General features: G+C 43.0%; 1 protein-coding gene across 22 annotated transcripts in view; it reads right to left on the bottom strand.

The window, feature by feature from the left end:
* Positions 1-11,492: 11,492 nt before the first annotated feature.
* Positions 11,493-22,512, bottom strand: part of LOC110525662 (vinexin) — a 60,855-nt gene continuing 49,835 nt past the window's right edge. For 4 of the 22 annotated variants that reach the window (XR_016496599.1, XR_016496592.1, XR_016496593.1 and 1 more), the window contains exons 14-21: positions 20,098-20,156; positions 18,273-18,319; positions 17,873-17,987; positions 17,651-17,776; positions 14,121-14,222; positions 13,636-13,713; positions 13,389-13,495; positions 11,493-13,207 (exon numbers count right to left, since the gene is read on the bottom strand). Coding sequence is in view for 8 of the 22 variants with exons in the window: in XM_021605991.3 (XP_021461666.3) it covers positions 13,146-13,207; positions 13,389-13,495; positions 13,636-14,222; positions 17,651-17,776; positions 17,873-17,987; positions 18,273-18,319; positions 20,098-20,159 (1,106 nt within the window). In the remaining 14 variants the exon portion in view is untranslated. Of the gene's footprint in view, positions 13,208-13,388; positions 13,496-13,635; positions 14,223-17,650; positions 17,777-17,872; positions 17,988-18,272; positions 18,320-20,097; positions 20,160-22,512 lie in introns of all 22 variants that reach the window. The other 18 variants (XR_016496600.1, XR_016496591.1, XR_002473806.3 and 15 more) reach the window with 7 other exon arrangements.

Below are 22,512 nucleotides of genomic sequence, written 5' to 3' on the forward strand. Positions count from 1 at the left end.
TGTTGGTAATGCACCTAATTTACGAAATTTGCCCATCGCAATATAAAGTCAAGAGAAGAAAAAGCCTGATAGGAGGAGAGATGACTAGAAACGATTTGTGTGACCATTTTATGTGTGGATTAATTGGTGGAGTAGAGGATCTTGTGCATTACAGGTAAAATAACAACTCAATGTTTATATCCCAGGACAAATTAGCTAGCAACAGCAAGCTAGCTAAATAGGACACATTAGCTAGCAAGTGCAAGCTAGCTAGCTAAATTGCCATAAATGTTTAATACTTTTCGACTTGTTATAACGTCCGTCGTTAAATGAAGACCAAGGTGCAGCATGGTAGGCGTACATTTTATTTTAATTATAAATGTTCCACCAAAAACAATAAACAACTCAATGAACATAAAGCTAGGAGTGCAAACACATGCAACAACCAAAGACAAGATCCCACAACAGACGGTGGGAAAAAGGGCTGCCTAAGTATGATCCCCAATCAGAGACAACGATAGACAGCTGCCTCTGATTGGGAACCATACTCGGCCAACACAGAAATATAAATGTAGACTTCCCACCCTAGTCACACCCTGACCTACCAAATAGAGAATTTAAAGGATCTATAATGTCAGGGCGTGACACCTGTCCCCAAATTATTATAATTGGTTCAGAGTTTGTTTTGATATTTTAACCTGCGTGTCGTGATCGCATTTGGTGTGCGGGGACAAAATACATTTATGCATGGTGGCGCACGCACACAGCCGGTTTGGGTTCTGTCAATCCCGAACATTTTTTTAAAATCCATCAAGTGCTATGATGTAACTGGCTCTCATGAGGACCGCCACAGGAAAGGAAGACCTAGAGTTACTTCTGCTGCAGATGATAAGTTCATTAAAGTTATCAGCCTCAGAAATTGCAGGCCAAATAAATGCTTCACTGAGTTCTAGTAACAGATACATCTCAACATCAACTGTTGAGAAGAGACTGTGTGAATCAGACCTTCATGGTCAAATTGCTGCAAAGAAACCACTACTAAAGAACACCAAAAAGAGGAGACTTACTTGGCCCAAGAAACACGAGCAATGGACATTAGATCGGTGGAGATCTGTCCTTTGGTCTGATGAGTCCCATTGTTAGAATTTTGGTTCCAACAGCCGTATCTTTGTGAGATGCAGAGTGGGTAAATGGATGATATCTGCATGTGTAGATCTACCGTGAAGCATGGAGGAGCAGGTGTGGGTGTGCTTTGTCAGTGACTTATTTATAATTCAAGGCACACTTAACCTGCATGGCTACCACAGCATTCATCTGGTCTGCGCTTAGTGGGACTATAATTTGTTTTTCAACAGAACAATGACCCAACACACCTCCAGGCTGTGTAATGGCTATTTGACCAAGAAGGAGAGTGATGGAGTTCTGCATCAGATGAGCAGGGGTCTCATTTATAAAACTGTGCAGAGGATTCACGTCAAAAGGTGGCGTAAGGACAAAACAGAGAAAGTGCTTATGCACAAAAATATTTATAACACAGTGCGCATGCACGTCCCATGCAGGTTTCCCTTTATAAATCACAATCAACATGAAATGTGGCGCGCGTGAGCGAGCGTCTTGTCCCACCCTTTTAACGTCCATAGTTGCCTATGAATAGTCAGTGAAACGCCCCTGATTAATATTCATCCATACTGACTGCACGAAGACAGTGACGGCAAATTCCTACAGAAAGGCTAAAAAAAAAGAAATTTCACCCAGTGTGAAATGGAAGTTCTTGTAGGGGAGGTTGAAGCAAGATTCTTTTTTTTTTGGTGGACACGGTGTGGGCATTACAAATGCCAAAAAGGCGTTAGTGGCAGCATGTGGCGGACTCTGTGAATGCTGTTGGCTCAGAAGGTCAGACCCTCTCAGAAAAAAAGACGTGGTCCGACATAAAAGTGGAGGCCAAAAGGCACATATCCTTACACAGACAAGGTGTTTGTGCCACGGGATACCGGAGCTTGCCAGTGTTATAGGGGAATCGCTCCTGAGTGGAGTAGCAACTGAGGTGGAGGGGGACACGAACATGCAAGACGCACGGGATGATCCAAGTATGTAATTAGTATTCCCTCGTTAGAAAAGAGTAAACCAAATGCATTCAAGTTGTTTAAACATGTACAAACCATTTACATTTTCTATTGTTTTTAGTCACACAGCGGGGTTGGTGGTGCTGCAGATGAGCAGGAGCTGAGTGTTCCACTAGGGGGGGGGGGGGGTTGCTGCAGATGAGCAGGAGCTGAGTGTTCCACCGGGGGGGTGGTGCTGCAGATGAGCAGGAGCTGAGTGTTCCACTGGGGAGGGGTGGTGCTGCAGCTAAGCAGGAGCTGAGTGTTCCACCGGGGGGGTGGTGCTGCAGCTGAGCAGGAGCTGAGTGTTCCACTGGGTGGGTGGTGCTGCAGATGAGCAGGAGCTGAGTGTTCCACCGGGGGGGTGGTGCTGCAGATGAGTTGGTAATTGGAACCGGCTCATAAGCACTCCTCATCATTGGCCAGTAAATCTTGCTGGTCTCTGAAAATTCGCTTCCATTCAAATATTCCAACAGTGCCAAAGCAACCATTGTGCGTCATTACTCATTGTAATTGCATACCTTTTTACTGTCTTACTGTTCACCTTATTATTTATGAGAATAAATGTCATAACATGCAAGTATTGTTTAATAATTACAGATCCATTTACATATGATTCCTGATTAAACTGTACAACATATTTGAGTGGTTATTTTGCAAAAACAGATATCTCCATTTGTATTTATTATCCTAAATCATGTTTTTTTGTGTGCACGCCAGGGAACTCTTCATACATAATACATGAGAGGTAATATTTCAATTTTATTTTACACAATGGTATCAATTTCAAAGCGTTTCTCGAGTTTCATCCTTCTGCCATCAGTCGCAGTTTCTCATTTCCCCAGGTTATGTGTGTACGTATGGGTCAAAGTGTCCGTGGAGGACCACGCATTCTCCCGTCAAGTTTGTTTTTTATAAATCCCAAAGTTTGCTTAGAAAGTGGCAAACGCCTTTTGTGCCTACACAACGTTTATAAATTACTTCACAATCTCCCAACCTCAACCCAATTGAGACGGTTTGGGATGAGTTGGACCACAGAGTGAAGGAAAAGCAGCCAACAAGTGCTCAGCATACGTGGGTACTCCTTCAAGACTGTTGGAAAAGCATTCCAGGTGAAGCTGGTTGAGAGAATACCAAGAGTGTGCAAAGCTGTCATCAAGGCAAAGGGTGGCTACTTTGAAGGATCTCAAATATAAAATATATATATTTTTAGTTACTACATGATTCCAAATGTGTTTTTCATAGTGTTGATGTCTTCACTATTATTCTACATTGTAGAAAATAGTAAAAATAAAGAAAGACCCTTGAATGAGTAGGTGTGTCCAAACTTTTGACTGCTACTGTATATACAATATATAATACAATATTTTAAATTCCATCAGTCTTTAAAATGACATTCAGCAGCAAAAGATTTTCAATAGATATTTTTTATTCATCAAAAATATAATATAACACTTAATAACAACAACTTAACTAATTAATTCAGTGCAACATTGACGTGGCAACTCTCTTATGCTCTGCTATTGCACAATTCTAATTTGTACATAGGTCACAAATAAAGTTGTCCCCAGTAAAATTGGAGCACAACTCATGAGCCAACCTCCTGCACTGCTCACACCTAATCCAGTCCCCACCTGTGACTGAAAATGGGGAGAGATGCCAATGAAAAGCTCTCTCTTAAAAACGTAGCAAGCTATCTAGCTATTTGACATAAAATTCTGCATAAAACAGCTAAAAGGCTATGAAGTCGCATTAACTCTAAAGCTATCAGTCACTAGTGGAAACATTTACAACTTCAATTAAGTTACATTATCTTTTTAGTGTATTTTACATCAGACGATCTGGTAGTTAAGGTTGCTAACTAGCACTCCTAGCAACTTATGCTAGCTGGCTAGCATTTACTGCTAGTGAATTTGCTAGCTAGCAAGTTAGCATCAACTAGCGCTAACTGGGCTAGTCATTGTCTAAATGACTGGTGGAAAAACATTCACAACCATAAAGAGGCAACTAGCCCCCAGCAGCCAGTTACCCTCTAGTAAGTGGGGGCGAGTTGCCCCCATTACACTCATCCAAAACAGTGCAATAATATCTAACAATTCCACAACAATACACACAATACTCCCAAGTGGCACAGCTGTCTAAGACACTGCATCTCAGTGCAGGAGGCATCACTACAGTCCCTGGTTCGGCTGTATCACATCTGGCTGTGATTCGGAGTCCCACAGGGCGGCCCACAATTGGCCCAGTGTCGTCCGGGTTTGGCCTGGGTAGGACGTCATTGTAAATAAGAATTTGTTCTTAATTAACTGACTTGCCAAGTTAAATAAAGGTTAAAAAAGATATACATATATATTTTAAAAAATGAGAATTTAAAAAAATGCACACAATACACGCACATCTAAAGTATAGGAACGGAATTAAGAATGTATAAATATTTGTACGAGCAATGTCGTAGCGGCTTAGACTAAAATACAGTAGAATAGAAAACAGTATATACATATAAGATGAATAATGCAAAATACATGTATGTTAAAAAAAAATTAAGTGTCTAGTGTTCTATTGTTAAAGTGGCAGGTGATTTCAAGTCTATTTATATAGGCAGCAGCCTCTAATGTGCTAGTGATGGCTATTTAACAGTCTGATGGCCTTGAGATAGAAGCTGTTTTTCAGTCTCTCAGTCCCAGCTTTGATGCACCTGTACTGACCTCGCCTTCCGGATGATAGCGGGGTGAACAGGCAGTGGTTGTTGTCCTGGAAGGAAGGTAGTTTGCACCACCAGTGATACTTTGGTCAGACTGCACCACCCTCTGGAGAGCCCTGCGGTTGCAGGAAGTGCAGATGCCGTACTAGGCGGTGATACCACCCGACAGGATCCTCTCAATTGTGCATCTGAAAAAGTTTGTGAGGGTTTTAGGTGCCAAGCCAAATTTCTTCAGCCTCCTGAGGTTGAAGATGCACTGTTGCGCCTTCTTCACCACACTGTCTGTGTGGGTGGACCATTTCAGTTTGTCAGTGATTTATACGCCGAGGCTCATGCCTGCTCAAGCTTTCCCCCTTCTCCACTGCGGTCCCGTCGATGTGGATAGGGTGGTGCTCCCTCTACTGTTTCCTGAAGTCCACGATCAGCCCCTTTGTTTTGTTGACGTTGAGTGAGAGGTTATTCTCCTGGCACCACACTCCCAGGGCCCTCACCTCCTCCCTGTAGGCTGTCTCGTCATTGTTGGTAATCAGGCCTACTACTGTTATGTTGTCTGCAAACTTGATGATTGAGTTGGAGGTGTGCTTAGCCACGCCGTCATGGGTGAACAGGGAGTACAGGAGGGGGCTGAGCACGTACCGTTGTGGGGCCCCAGTGTTGAGGATCAGCGAAGTGGAGGTGTTGTTTCCTACCTTTAACACCTAGGAGATGGCGCATCTGGAAGTCCAGGACCCAGTTGCAGAGGGTGGGGTTCAGACCCAGGGCCTCAATCTTAATGATGAGTTTGTAGGGTACTATGGTGTTGAATGCTGAGCTATAGTCAATGAACAGCATTCTTACATGGGCATTCCTCTTGTCCAGATCAGATAGGGCAGTGTGCAGTGCGATGGCATTGTCTGTGAATATATTGGGGCGGTAAGCAAATTGAAGTGGGTCTAGGGATGTCAGGTAAGGTAGAGGTGATATGATCCTTAACTAGTCTCTCAAAGCACTTCATGATGACAGAGGTGAGTGCTACAGGGCGATACTAACTTAGTTCAGTTACCTTTACTTTCTTGGGTACAGGAAGAGTGGTTGTCTCCACTTGAAGCATGTGGGGACAACAGACTGGGATAGGGAGAGATTGAATATGACTGTAAACACTCCAGCCAGCTGGTCTGCCATGCTCTGAAGGAATAGGGATGCCCTCTGGGCCGGCAGCCTTGTAAGTGTGAACACGCTTAAATGTCTTACTCAGGTCGGCCACAGAGGAGAGCCCACAGTCCTTAGTAGCTGGCCACATTGGTGGCACTGTATCCTCAAAGCAGGCGAATTAAAGGTGTTTAGCTTGTCCGGAAGCAAGACATCAGTGTCTTGTCTGTAGACCCTGCCACATGCGTCTCGTGTCTGAGCCATTGAAATGCAAATCCACTTTGTCTCTCTACTGACGTTTTGACTGTTTGATTGCCTTACGGAGGGAATCCGTATTCAGCCATATTCCCAGTCACCTTACCATGGTTAAATGCAGTGGTTTGCGCTTTCAGTTTGCGTGAATGCTGCCATCTATCCAAGGTTTCTGGTTGGGTAGATTTGAATAGTCACAGTGGGAACAACATCTCCTATATATTTCCTGACTCTGTCACCGTATCTGTGTATTTGTTGATATTATTCTCAGAGGCTACCCAGAATATATCTCAGTCCATGTGATCAAATCAATCTTGAAGCATGGATTGGTCGGACCATCGTTGAATATTCTGTAGCACAGGTAATTCCTGTTTGACTTTCTGCCTATAGAAAGGGAGGAGTAACTGGCTTTATCAATAAGTGCATCGAGGACGTTGTCCCTACAGTGACTGTACGTACATACCCCAACCAGAAGCCATGGATTACAGGCAACATTCGCACTGAGCTAAAGGGCAGAGCTGCCGCTTTCAAGGTGTGGGACTCTCACCTGGAAGCTTAAAAGAAATCCTGCTATGCCCTGCGATGAACCATCAAACAGGCAAAGCATCAATACAGGGCTAAGATTGAATCATACTACACCGGCTCTGACGCTCGTCTTATGTGACAGGGCTTGCAAACTATTACAGACTACAAAGGGAAGCACAGCCGCCAGCTGCCCAGTGACACGAGCCTACCAGACGAGCTAAATTACTTCTATGCTTGCTTCGAGGCAAGCAACACTGAGGCATGCATGAGAGCATCAGCTGTTCTGGACGACTGTGTGATCACGCTCCCCATAGCCGACGTGAGTAAGACCTTAAAACAGGTCAACACTTAAGGCTGCGGGGCCAGACGGATTACCAGGACATGTACTCCGGGCATGTGCTGACCAATTGGCAGGTGTCTTCCCTGACATTTTCCACATGTCCCGTCCCTGATTGAGTCTGTAATACCAACATGTTTCAAGCAGACCACCATAGTCCCTGTGCCCAAGAACACAAAGGCAACCTGCCTAAATGACTACAGACCCGTAGCACTCACGTCCGTAGCCATGAAGTGCTTTGAAAGGCTGGTAATGGCTCACATCAACACCATTATCTCAGAAACCCTAGACCCACTCCAATTTGCATACCGCCCAAACAGATCCACAGATGATGCAATCTCTATTGCACTCCACACTGCCCTTTCCCACCTGGACAAAAGGAACACTTATGTGAGAATGCTATTCATTGACTACAGCTCAGTGTTCAACACCATAGTCCCCTCAAAGCTCATCACTAAGCTAAGGATCCTGGGACTAAACACCTCCCTCTGCAACTGGATCCTGGACTTCCTGACGGGCCGCCCCAGGTGGTGAGGGTAGGTAGAAACACATCTGCCACACTGATCCTCAACACTGATCCTCAACAACACTTGTTCAGTCCCCTCCTGTACTCCCTGTTCACCCACGACTGCATGGCCAGGCACGACTCCAACACCATCATTTAGTTTGCAGACAAAACAAGAGTGGTAGGCCAGATCACTGACAATGACGAGGCAACCTATAGGGAGAGGTCAGAGACCTGACCGGTTGGTGCCAAAATAACAGCCTATCCCTCAAAGTAACCAAGACTAAGGAGATTATTGTGGACTACAGGAAAAGGAGGACAGAGTACGCCCCCATTCTCATCGACTGGGCTGTAGTGGAGCATGTTGAGAGCTTCAAGTTCCTTGGTGTCCACATCACCAACAAACTATGGGCATGACAAAGCCTATTCCCCCTCAGGAAACTAAAAAGATTTGTTCCCCCCCAACCCTTCTTTACGCTACTGCTACTCTCTGTTCATCATATATGCATAGTCACTTTACCATATCTACATGTACATATTACCTCAATCAGCCTGTCTAACCGGTGTCTGTATGTAGCCTCGCTACTGTTTTCACTGTCTTTTTACTGTTTTTTTTTATTTCTTTACTTGCCTATTGTTCACCTAATACCTTTTTTGCACTATTGGTTAGAGCCTGTAAGTAAGCCTTTCACTGTAAGGTCTACCTGGACTATTCCCTGTCGTATTCTTCGCAAGTGACAAATAAACTTTGATTTGATTTGAAAATGGAGTCATGATCAGATTTGCCGAAGGGATGGTGGGGGAGGGGGGGGGGGGGGGGGGGCTTGTAGGCATTTCGAAATGTTGAGTGGCAGTGGTCCAATGTTTTCTCTGAGCGAATGCTACAGTCAATGTGTTGGTAGAATTTTGGTAGCGTTTTCCTCAGATTAGCTTTGTTAAAATCCCTGGCTACAATAAATGCGGCTTCAGGATATGTGGTTTCCAGTTTGTAGTTCTTTGAGGGCCGTCGTGGTATCAGTTTGAGGGGGAATATACACGGCTGTGACTCTAACCGAAGAGAATACTCTTGGGAGGTAATACAGTCGGCATTTGATTATGAGGTATTCTAGGTCAGGTGAACAAAATAACTTGAGTTTCTGTATGTTATCACAATCACACCATGAGTAGTTAATCATGAAACAAATACCCCCGCCCTTCTTCTTCCCGGAGAGATCTTTCTTACTGTCTGCGCGATGAACTGGAACCCAACTGGCTGTACTGACACAAACAGTATATCCCGACAGAGCCATGTTTCCATGAAACAGAGTATGTAACAATCCCTGATGTCGCTCTGGAAGGAGATTCTCGCCCTGAGCTTGTCTTCTTTATTATCCAGAGACTGAATATTAGCGAGTAATATACTCGGAAGCGGTGGATGGTGTGTGCGCCTCCTGAGTCGGACTAGAAGTCTACTCCGAATACCTCTTCTCTGCCGGAGTTGTTTTTGATGATCCTTTGGAATAGTTACATTTCCCTGGGGGGTATGAACAAAGGATCCAATTCGGGAAATTCGTATTCCTGGTTGTAATGCTGCTAATGCTGGTGAGATACCGTGACTCGCATATCCTAAAGTTATTTCAGGTTGTATGGAATAATACAAAATAATTTATTGGCTAAGAATGATTTTGTAGCACGGCTGCTCTATCTGTCGGCGCCATCTCACCATCAATTACTAGCCTGCTATTCAGTGGAGTGGGTTTGTGGTCCAAGCCTGGGTTTAAGGGTATTTTTTCCAAGTTTAAAAGGATAAATATTCAACATCATGGGGCATAAAAGGTTGAATACATTGGCTATGCTGTCAATCCAGCATGACTTCTGCCGCGTTCAAAACAACTGGAAACTCAGAACTGGGAAATCTCACACTTCAGTGAGTTCAAGACAACTGGGAACTCAGAAAAAAACGAGCTCCAACTGGGAAAATATGGTCATCTAACTCGGAATTCCAAGTCAGGAACTCGGGCCTCTTTTTTAGAGCTCCAACCTGAAGATCACTGACTTCATGATTTGACCTTGACCTTGTCGCTGTTCATTTCAAAGTACTGAGCAAATAGTTATATTGACTGCGTCCGTCGTAGCTCGCTAATTTCTGTCGAAATTAAGGGTTGCCTCTTATTCGCTTGTTATTCCTTTATGCCATAGTTTGTGCATCTCAATTGTCAGCAGAAACAACATTTGTTTGAGCAAGTCGGCCATATCAGCTATGTTTTTAAAAAAGCAGTAAATGAGGCTGAATGAACTGTTTCGCTGCCACACAAGGCTCTGATGATAGCCAGGTGTGGCAGTGTTACTGTACACTACATGGTGCTGAAAAGAAAGCTCTGCTTTCGGGGACAGCTTTAAGTAGGCCCTGTGGGCACCGTTTGTCACCGTTATAGTGCAATTAATGTATTGTTTAGTGTTGTGTAGTGGCTTTGCTGGCATGTGTCTAAAAACATTTTTTGTGGTTTGCCCCAACAAGATTTACATGCAAAATCACCACTGCAAACAGCATTTGCAATCAATGCATGTCGGCTTAATTAACTAATGGACATTAATGGCAACAAAGGCTGCAAACCCCGTGTGGCTCAGCTGGTAGCACACGGCACTTGCAACGGCAGGTTTGTGGGTGTGTTTCCCACCACTGAGCAGTATGAACAAATATGAAAATGTTTGCACTTCCTACTTACTGTAAGTCACTCTAGATAAGAGTGTCTGCAAAATAACTGAAATGTAAAACACTCAACATGTTTTCAGTGTAGGGCATAAAGTATTCTACACATTTAATCAGAGAATGTCCAACTGTCTTTCACAACACGAGAAGCGGAAATGGAGCCATAGTCAAGTGCACCTCTGGGATCATTATCACACCAGAGATACTGGATATAATGACGAGATGCTTGTTTCTCCATCCTAACTATGGGATTCGAAACGGTGGGCTGTCAAAGTCCCGCCTGTTCCTTTGTTTGGATTGATGGATACATCTCGTTGTTTGAATACATGTTTCAATATTCTATTAGGGGTGTTAATATCAACCATATGTCTTCAATGGAGAGTGAGATGTTATGCTAGCCTAATGAATATGGATAGACCGTCTCGAATTTCAACAGGGACAACTCCGATATTAAGTATTTTTTCTCAAAGTTGCCAGGATGTAATGTGCATCATACACATCAATACACCCCTAGCAACCTAACCATTTCAAAACGTATATTATATCAAATAAGTCTCACGTATCAAAATAGCAATTCATTTTTATATTGACTAGATTTGACACTCTCTCATTGTCCCCCATACAAAAACGCCTCTGTTGATTAGTAATGAATGATTTGCTTAATGTGGACAGATCTTGGGCGGAGTAAATCCTTTCACCTCTTCCTCTCTGGACACACTTTGCAATAAAATAGAAAGTCCTCATAGAGATAGAGGACTCATCTTTGTATCTGTGGCGTCTGACAGGAAGGGCATCTCCATTTCAAAGTAGTAAATGTTATTCTTTTGTTTGAAAAATGCATAAAGCTAATATTGGTGATTTACCACCACCTGCAGTGCTGAATCAAAACTTGTGTCAATAATTTATTGTAACCACTAGATGGCGGTGATATAGCTTAAAGCCATTGACAAACCATAGACAACACAATTTGAAGAACACAATGCTCTGATCACTGGCTGATTGTTCACAGCCCATAGGAATCCCCACCCAGTTGACTACTTTAAAATGGTGGAAGCCCTCAATGGCAATGTCCATGCTAAAACGGGTTATATCCAGCTAGGGACCTCTATCTGTCTATCTATCTCTATGATAGTCCTCCAGTTATGAGCTTCTACGCCATCCTGGGTTTGAACTGTGAAATCATGTTTATTAACTAAATAGAGGTAGGCCTAGGTTACGCTACTTCACTAATGTCAAACATCTTGGGAATCAATTTGAGTTACACATCAAAACAGTTTTATCATTCTGTATGGTTTATTTGAACTACATAGTGTGTATCATAGATGAGAAATTGCTTGGTATTAAAGGAAATATATTATATTTGTTATCTGATACATAGTTAAAACCCTGTACATTTTGTTGCTAGAAAAGGTATGGTGCAGTTTTACAAGGGTAAGAATGAACAAAGCAGAGAAATATTTCAGTTGGCAACATAATAGGGGTTTGTAAAAGTTAATAAATGAAAGGACTGCTTAATTGCTTTCCATATTATATTTTCCATTGGTTACACTTGAACTGTATGCACACCTCCGATTAGCTCTTAATTTATGTGTCAAAGCAAGTTTGTTAATTTGTAAAGCAACAGATTATAGAAACAGTAGTAAACAAACAGTTTTCAGTGGAAATGAGCTACCAAATCAAATGTACAGTATCCCTAGGAATCAATCTACAGGTCCATTTTACTGTTCTGTCCTTTTGAAATGTTTGAACACCATTGTGGGTTTGACGTTGTAGGATTCTTGTTTTAGAAAAGATCTGTGCTCCAAAGTGAAGCAAATTGAGGCATCTATTTTTGTTATCCCATGGGTCATGGCCTAAAAATGGCAGAGGGTCCACTGAATTGATACAATTGATGTAGCTCCACTTCTGTTTTGTCAAGACTTTCCATGTTGCATTCATGTCAACAGATCTTTATAAAGATACCTCCGCTTCTCTTCCATTGTATTAAACTTCCACTTTGACACTCAACACTTCCTGTTCTCAACAGAAATACAAACTGCACAAATGGCTGAATCATTACCTGTGTGCTTCATTAAATATGTTAGTAGCTAACAATAACACACTGAAGGACATGAATACATTGTTTGCTCTGCTGCATACAGTACTTATACAGGCTTTAACAATTGTTTTTAACAGAACTAAGTAACAAATCTTTTATGGCATTGTTCAAAACAATAGAGTAAGTGATCCCTTCATGTATATTGGACGGTCATATCAGTGTTGTGGTGGAGCCTTGGACACACACAGGACATTTTTATAGATCTGAAATCAAAGTGGAGGAAGACATTTCAAAGGCAACATTCATGCTGTCATTACGTTATAGAGAACGTCAGACTAATGATATTCTCTGGCATTTGCGTCTGTGATGGCACTTGGGTGACAGAAAGAGGAGCAGGTGCGTGCTAAGGGGAACACTCCGTAAGAGAATAGCTGGAGGTCCATTGCTGTATAAAAGCAGTAGCTTAAATGTACTGAAGGAATGTCATTTGAGTTGTCGCTATAATAAATGATTGTAGTCAATGAGGACAAAGTTATTTCTTTACACCTGGAACAGTATCATCATCAGCATTAATTCTATCCGAATCAAGCAGTGTCTGTGAAAACTCCAAGTCTATTCAGTGATGGAACACACATGCTGGGGGTGGGGTGTCAAAACAACACGGTCTTCCTGCCTCCATCGCCACACTGGCCAACAGCTGTGGTCACTGGCTGACGTGAACATGCACACCTGACTTAACCAGGTTGGTGAAAGGGGGAGGACAGGGGGTGTTGGGGTCAGGGGTTGATCATATGGCTGCTGGAGTGATTTGATGTGCTGGTTAAAGCAAGCTGGTCTAAATATGTCCAGCACCCAAGTGGTTGTGGAGTGGACAGGCAGAGTGAAGCAGTTACGCTGGTGTCACATAGTTCCCTGGGAAAGTCCCAAAGGCATGTGTCCTTTTTGACGTACCTAAGGAAAGAGCAGAGCACAAAATAAACCAAAAGGTTGTTCTCTCATACTGTACACTTTACAAATACTGTATGAAAATTAACCCCAGTCACCTGAAGTCATACTTGTAATGTTATGTGATGCCCAATAGAGGGCACACTTCATTTGTCTTCTGAATATAAGGTTTGTGTAAATTCCTTACCTACAAACCAGCCATCATCACACTTCTCCATCACTTGTACTATGTCCCCCTCTCTCAGTTCCAGCTCATCTTTGTTTTGTGGTTTGTAGTTGTAAACTGCCTTGTATCTGAGTGAGAGAGCACAGGCTGGGGTTTTGGATTTGATTTTGGGCAAGATTAATAGACTGTGGCAATGAAGAATGAGGGACAGTAACCTCAATCACGCAGTATAAAATCACATTTTGATTGATTACAATGTTTTACTCACGGTTGGTGCTGCATCATTGTTGAGCCAGCATTGTTGGTCGTTTGTGGTTTGGGGGTATTGGTCGGGGCTGCTCCTCCCCTGTGGGCAGACGGTGATATCTGATTGGATGGTGAAACAGCTCTGCCAATGGAGTTGTGCAAAGCCGGGTGTGCTCCTCCCCAGTGGTTGTTCTGGGTGGTGGGGAATGCAGGCCCAGAAGCGGGGTGTGGCCAGGGATTGGGTGCTTTTTTGGATAGTGAGTGCTGGGGGGATGAACGTGAATGGGAAGCTACAATTCCATGGGGTATGGGTGAAGACGGCTTCAGGGGGGAATATCCTGGTTCAGGGCTGCAGGACGAGGGGGTCAGACTCAGAAGCGAGCGGGTCAAAGGCGAACAAGGTGAGTGTGGAGGGCGTCCTGGACTCATTGGCTCTGTGGATGTGGGTGACATGGGGCATGCAGGGTTGTCATCAGAGGATGATTTGGTGCGGGGTAACTTGTTAACCTGGACGTAGTTGGTGGGGAAGATGCCACTCCGGCTAGTCCCTGGAATCCGGCCCTCCAGCCACCTGTCATCCACACGCCTGGTCACACAGATCACCTCGCCCTTAGACAAGAGGGGAGCACAATATCACAGTATCATTCAGATATCAGGTACAGTAGTCATCCAGTGTTTCCCCTTTATCAATTTAGTAGTGGTGGCCTACCGCTGCTGAACTGTTGCCACTGCTGCAAGAAATACAGTGGCTTGCGAAAGTATTCGGCCCCCTTGAACTTTGCGACCTTTTGCCACATTTCAGGCTTCAAACATAAAGATATAAAACTGTATTTTTTTTGTGAAGAATCAACAACAAGTGGGACACAATCATGAAGTGGAACGACATTTATTGGATATTTCAAACTTTTTTAACAAATCAAAAACTGAAAAATTGGGCGTGCAAAATTATTCAGCCCCCTTAAGTTAATACTTTGTAGCGCCACCTTTTGCTGCGATTACAGCTGTAAGTCGCTTGGGGTATGTCTATCAGTTTTGCACATCGAGAGACTGAAATTGTTTCCCATTCCTCCTTGCAAAACAGCTCGAGCTCAGTGAGGTTGGATGGAGAGCATTTGTGAACAGCAGTTTTCAGTTCTTTCCACAGATTCTCGATTGGATTCAGGTCTGGACTTTGACTTGGCCATTCTAACACCTGGATATGTTTATTTTTGAACCATTCCATTGTAGATTTTTCTTTATGTTTTGGATCATTGTCTTGTTGGAAGACAAATCTCCGTCCCAGTCTCAGGTCTTTTGCAGACTCCATCAGGTTCTTCCAGAATGGTCCTGTATTTGGCTCCATCCATCTTCCCATAAATTTTAACTATCTTCCCTGTCCCTGCTGAAGAAAAGCAGGCCCAAACCATGATGCTGCCACCACCATGTTTGACAGTGGGGATGGTGTGTTCAGCTGTGTTGCTTTTACGCCAAACATAACGTTTTGCATTGTTGCCAAAAAGTTCAATTTTGGTTTCATCTGACCAGAGCACCTTCTTCCACATGTTTGGTGTGTCTCCCAGGTGGCTTGTGGCAAACTTTAAACGACACTTTTTATGGATATCTTTAAGAAATGGCTTTCTTCTTGCCACTCTTCCATAAAGGCCAGATATGTGCAATATACGACTGATTGTTGTCCTATGGACAGAGTCTCCCACCTCAGCTGTAGATCTCTGCAGTTCATCCAGAGTGATCATGGGCCTCTTGGCTGCATCTCTGATCAGTCTTCTCCTTGTATGAGCTGAAAGTTTAGAGGGACGGCCAGGTCTTGGTAGATTTGCAGTGGTCTGATACTCCTTCCATTTCAATATTATCGCTTGCACAGTGCTCCTTGGGATGTTTAAAGCTTGGGAAATCTTTTTGTATCCAAATCCGGCTTTAAACTTCTTCACAACAGTATCTCGGACCTGCCTGGTGTGTTCCTTGTTCTTCATGATGCTCTCTGCGCTTTTAACGGACCTCTGAGACTATCACAGTGCAGGTGCATTCATACGGAGACTTGATTACACACAGGTGGATTGTATTTATCATTAGTCATCTAGGTCAACATTGGATCATTCAGAGATCCTCACTGAACTTCTGGAGAGAGTTTGCTGCACTGAAAGTAAAGGGGCTGAATAATTTTGCACGCCCAATTTTTCAGTTTTTGATTTGTTAAAAAAGTTTGAAATATCCAATAAATGTCGTTCCACTTCATGATTGTGTCCCACTTGTTGTTGATTCTTCACAAAAAAATACAGTTTTATATCTTTATGTTTGAAGCCTGAAATGTGGCAAAACGTCGCAAAGTTCAAGGGGGCCGAATACTTTCGCAAGGCACTGTATGTTGTAATGTTTTGTATATATACACAGTGCCTTCGAAAAGTATTCAGACCCGTTGATGATTTCCACATTTTGTTACATTTTAGAATAAGGCTGTAAGGTATTAAATTGTATTTTTCCCTCATCAGTCTACACACAATATTGCATAATGACAAAGCAAAAGCAGGTTTACATAAGTATTCAGACCATTTACTCAGTACTTTGTTGAAGCACCCCTGGCAGCGGTTACAGCCTCGAGTCTACATAGGGTATGACGCTACAAGCTTGGCACACACGTCTTTGGGGCGTTTCTCACATTCTTCTCTGCAGATCCTCTCAAGCTCTGTCAGGTTTGATTGGGAGCATTGCTGCACAGCTACTGTCAGGTCTCTCCAGAGAAGTTTGATCGGCTTCAAGTCCGGGCTCTGGCTGGGCCACTCAAGGACATTCAGAGACTTGTCCCAAAGTCACTCCTGCGTTGCCTTGGCTGTCTGTTTAGGGTCGTTGTGCTGTTGGAAGGTGAACCTTTGCCCCAGTCAGAGGTCCAGAGTCCTCTGGAGCAGGTTTTCGTCAAGGATCTCTCTACATTGCTCCGTTCATCTTTGCCTCGATCCTGACTAGTCTCCCAGTCCCTGCTGCTGAAAAACATCCCCACAGCATGATGCTGCCACCACCACCATGCTTCACCGTGGGGATGGTGCAAGGTTTCCTCCAGACGTGACGCTTGGCTTCAGACTAAAGAGTTCAATCTTTGTTTCATCAGACCAGAGAATCTTGTTTCTCATGGTCTGAGTGTCTTTTGGTGCCCTTTGGCAAACTCCAAGCGGGCTGTCATGTGCATTTTACTAAGGAGTGGCTTCCGTCTGGCCACCCCATCCTAAATGCCTGATTGGGGGAGTGCTGCATAGATGGGAAAACCTTCCAGAAAGACAACCATCTCTGTCAGAGTGACTCTATCAGAGTGACTCTGTCAGTGTGACTATTGGGTTCTTGGTCACCTCCCTGACCAAGGCCCTTCTCCCCCGACTGTGCCTTGACACAATCCTGTCTCGGAGCTCTACGGACAACTCCTTCGACCTCATACCTTGTTTTTTTTCCTGACATGCAGTGCCAACTGTGGGACCTTATATAGACAGGCGTGTGCCTTTCCAAATCATGTCCAATCAATTGAATTTACCACAGGTGGACTCCAATCAAGTTGTAGAATCAATGAAAACAGGATGGGCCTTTGCTCAACTTCAAGTCTCGTAGCAAAGGGTCTGAATAACTATGTAAACACTGAAAGGCAAAAAAAGAATTTGGTGCAAATTTTCAAATAATCTGTTTTCTATTTGTCATTATTGGGTATTATGTGTAGATTTTTGAGAAAAAATATCAATTTTAGAATAAGGCTGTAACGTAACAAAATGTGGAAAAGTCAAGGGGTCTGAATACTTTCCAAAGGCACTGTATATTTCTGCTGTGACGCGCTTTTAAATGGATAGTCATTGGCTCGTTGACTCGAAGTCTATGGGAACCACTACCCTTTCCACCACTGCTGGGGAAGTGGTTTTGTAGGGCAAACTCTGTGTCAATGTTGCAGGATATCTCAGTGAATTTAACCCATGCAATGTGAGAAATACGGTATAGGTACAATACTGGAAATGATTAGATTGGAAATGAGAATCAATGTCCTAAAGAGTACATAGTAGGATGCTCACTTTGCGGAAGGACAGCTCAACAGGCAGGTCTGCATTGAAGGAGAACAGAGCCACTGCCTCTCCATAGTCCAGCACCTGGATGGTTGGAGACTTGATGGGCGTGGGCTTCTCTGTAGGAGGAACAATCTGGAGGCAGAAATGAGAGACGGGTGAGGCTCAGAATGATATGTGGAGCACTTCATAAAAGACCCATGCTCAGAAATTAGATGGATGCACACCAACCTCCACATAGGTTGTGGGGAAGATACCGGCTCTCCCATGATGCTCTCCTTCAAACCAGTTGGTGTCTACCTGCCTGTGGATGTAAACTATGTCCCCCTTCTGTAGAGACAGTTCCCTAGGAAGAGAAAAAAAGTCAAACTATGGCACGATGGACATCCATTAGATTAAAGGAAGAGGTCTGCTTTTTTGTAATCCTTTGTTACAAGGGTTTGTTTCTAGTAATTCTGTATTAACATTTACGTTATTGGGCTTGCTGAGAAAAATGGTTTCGTACAATTACATTTGGCCGCCCTAAATGTGATATAATTACAGTGTGTGCTTCTTTTTACTGACAATATTGTTTAACAGATGTGTGAGAGGGCAAATGGTTTGCAGGCGATCAGTAGGCATTATAACTCACTTGGGTGACTGAGCCTGGAAAGTGAACTTGGCTCGTGCTGCTTTCATCTACATAAACACAAAACAGTTTATCGGCAAGATTGAAAGGAAGTTTGCTTTTCACAAGGGCACAGGCTTCTTTCTCCTTGCAGTTGTTGATAGTTATTGCAAGATCCTAAATCAGGGCAAGTTCAGCTAACAGAAAATTAAACAATACACTACATGGCGGCAGGTAGTCTAGTGGTTAGAGTGTTGGACTTGTAACCGAAAGGTTGCAAGATTGAATCCCCAAGCTGACAAGGTAAAAATCTGTCATTCTGCCCATGAACAAGGCAGTTACCCACAGTTTCTAGGCCGTCATTGAAAATAAACATTTGTTCTTAACAGACTTGCCTAGTTAAATAAAGGTAAATGGCCCTGGATGTCTGAGTCCAGCTCATCCTCAAAACAACTCAGCTCAGAGAGCAGAGACTCCTAGCCAATGCAGCACAGTGGTTGGAAGGAATTAAATCAGCCAAATTATACAAAAGTATGTCGATACCCCTTCAAATTGGTAAATTCAGCAATTTCAGCCAGTCCCGTTGTTGACTAGTGTATAAAAATCGTCCATGCAATCTCCATAGACAAACATTGGCAGTAGAATGGCCCATACTGAAGAGCTCAGTGACTTCCAACAAGTCAGTTTGTGAAATTTCTGCCCTGCTAAAGCTGCCCCAGTCAACTGTAAGTGCTGTTATTGTGAAGTGTAAACCTCTAGGAGCAACAACGGCTCAGCCGCGAAGTGGTAGGCCACACAAGATTACAGAACGGGACCTCCGAGTACTGAAGCAAGTAAAAATCATCTGTCCTCCGTTGCAACACTCACTACTGAATTCCAAACTGCCTCTGGAAGCAACGTCAGTACAATCACTTTTTGTCAGGAGCTTCATGAAGTGGGTTGCCTTGGCCATGGAGCCGCACACAAGCCTAAGATCACCGTGCGCAATGCCAACTGTCGGCTAGAGTTGTGTAAAGCTCGCTGCCATTGGACTCTGGAGCAGTGGAAACACATTCTCTGGAGTGAGGAATCGCACTTCACCATCTGGCAGTCCGATGGACAAATCTGGGTTTGGCGGATGCCAGGAGAACGCTACCTGCCCGAATGCATAGTGCCAACTGTAAAGTTTGGTGGAGGAGGAATAATGGTTTTCATGGTTCGGGCTAGGACCCTTAGTTCCAGTGAAGGGAAATCTTAACGCTACAACATACAATGGCATTCTAGACGATTCTATGCTTCCAACTTCGTGGCAACCATTTGGGGAAGAACCTTTCCTGTTCCAGCATGACAATTCCCCTGTGCTCAAAGCGACATCCATACAGAAATGGTTTGTCAAGGTTGGTGTGGAAGAATTTGACTGGCCTGCACAGAGCCCTGACCTCAACACCATTGAACACCTTTGGGATGAATTGGAAGGCCGACTGCGATCCAGGCCTAATTGCCCAACATCAGTGCTCGACCTCACTAATGCTCTTGTGGCTGAGCAAGTCCCCGCAGCAATGTTCCAACATTTAGTGGAAAGCCTTCCCAGAAGAGTGGAGGCTATTATAGCAGCAAAGGGTGTATTAATGCCCATGATTTTGGAATGAGATGTTCGATGAGCAGGTATCCACATACACTACATGGCCAAAAGTATGTTCCTAAATACAGATTCCTGACAGAGCACAAAAGATAAAGCACAAAAGCTTACTGCGAGGAACCTCTCCTCAAAGATAGTCGCTACTTTTTCAAAATGGTCTGACATTGTGTACAACACAGTTACCTATAGAGGTTGGATATCCCAATAACTTAGAAAGAGAAATACATTTACCTGCTTCTCCAATCTCTTGGGTGGGAACTCCATGGCTTCAGGTGCAGGGGAGAGGCGTTCTACTGTAGAACAGCAACAGGGGTTAGTGACGAAACAAGACAGATGGTATAGGGCATTCCACGGTAACCGAATTGCACTGAGACTTTTTCAAAATGTATGCCAAAAAAAAACATTAATTTAAAAGTTTAACAAACCATAACTCTATGTACAAGGACTACACTTAACCATTTACACTTAACATTTGACAAATACACATACTGGAAAAACTGTGCAGATACAAAGTTTGGTAACAGAATTTCGGTAAATCTCACTCAGTTATTTATATGACCATGTCTTCCAAAAACTACTGCACACAATTTTGCACATAACAGTAGAGTAATGTAGAGTTCAATACAGTACTGTAAAGTGGAGTATAATTCAGTACATTAGTGTACTCAACTCTAGTTCTCTACTGTGTAATGTACTGAACTCTTCACTCTAGTCTACTCTACAGTACAGTACTGTACTCTACCTTTCTGTACTAAACTACTCTCTTATTTACTGTACGGTGCTGTGCTGAGTTGTCCAAACTTGTGAAACACAGATGTCTATGATTGGTTCAGATTTGGTCTGGTCCGGACAAAATCTGAACCAATCATGGACATCTATGTTTGGGGCAAATTAAGACAAAAAATGACATCTGTGGACGTTGAAATCAAGGCCAGGACGGACTGACCAAATTTCAACTACTTTTCAATGTCAATGGGCGTTCAGTGTTGGTCGGTGCTCAGTGGGTGAGTATGCTTGTTACAGTAAATGGAAAGAGAGGGGGCTCATGGGTAGGTGTGAGTAAGACCCGGGAGAGGAGACATCATTGGAGAGAGAGAGAGAGTTCTGTCACCACCAAATGACAGAAAGACAAAGAAAACAGTTATGAGCTGAACATACCAGAATGCCAGCCGAAGGGAGGACAATAGCAGGTGGCCCAACTGTGGTTTGTGACTATGATTTCCCATTGTAGCCAATTCAAATTGCAGAAATTCCATTACTGATTTTTGAGAAATTATGTTACAGATTTGGTTTTATTTCATAAACAAAATTGATATCAGTAAAAAACACTATAACTAATTGATAGGTCTACCTTTACTTGTTACTTCTGTGAACTTCCATTGTCCTCCCTCCTCACGCGGGAGATAAAATAGAAAATATCTTCAAGATTGTGGGTTTTTGGTAACGGAATTTAAAGGCACAAGGCAATGTTTTTTAAACTTACAGAAGGCAGAAAAAAAATATTCTAAACTAATTGTAAGTGTTGGTATTAGTTGGCAGTCGTCTTTACTTCAAAATTGTGTTTTGATGTATATCTAGTACCTTGAAATACTTTTTACTCTTTGACAAGAAATCAAAGCCTTTGCTTATTCCAAATTCTTGGAATGGAAAAAATGTATATATGCCTTCATTTCTCTAGAATATTAACTCTTGGCTTTCATTTGACATCCAATTTGACATTCTCATTTGAACTTCACATGTTGGTGCTCATGGGTCCTTTTACATGACCTGTAGCAGAATCACAATGTGTGATTGACTTGGAGTTACATTGTGTTGTTTAAGTGTTCCCTTTATTTTTTGGGTCAGTGTATATAAAGTGTAAAAAATAAATAAATCCAGATTTGTTTAAGACAACCAAGAAACACTCCGTGTGACCCTGATTTAGCCCACTGCAGTAAAGGTTATTAAAAGAAGCCAAACTTTTGTTCTGGCTCTTGGACTAATTTCCAAGAAAAACAGTTGGATAAAGCTAATCTATAATTAAGACTTCTGGCCCGAAGTTCCTATTTTTTTGTGCTTCCTCCCCACCCTGACACTACAGATCTTTCCATACTAAAAGTAAGAAACCTCTCCTCTCACTAACCCAGATCAGTTTCATATCAAATTTGTTCACACAGATCAGGTAACAGACTACAGGAAATCACAAGGAATCAAAAGACTTCAACAATAGTCCCGTATTGAATTACTGTATTCTGTTAGTAGAGGCTGTTTTTCCATGGACTTTTCACTGATTAGACTATATAAAGTACACTACAGTATATACACATTACATTATGTATATTACCCACTTTTAAATTAAGCAATTCATATTACAGAATTCAAGTACATAGCAGTATTATGTCCAACCTACTGTTACTAGTCTTTACAGAACTAATTTACTGAGACTGAATGTTGAGTGTCAAGGATCATATTACCTCTACAAGAGGAATACCTATGTAAGAATGCTGTTCATTGACTATAGCTCCGCATTTAACACCATAGTACCCTCCAAGCCCATCATTAAGCTTGAGGCCCTGGATCTGAACCCTGCCCTGGGCAACTGGGTCCTGGACTTCCTGACGGGCCGCCCACAGGTGGTGAAGGTAGGAAACGTCACCTCCACTCAGC

Source organism: Oncorhynchus mykiss, chromosome 6 (genome assembly GCF_057628025.1).
Source record: "Oncorhynchus mykiss isolate SJ-2025 chromosome 6, ASM5762802v1, whole genome shotgun sequence".
Lineage (NCBI taxonomy): Eukaryota > Metazoa > Chordata > Actinopteri > Salmoniformes > Salmonidae > Oncorhynchus > Oncorhynchus mykiss.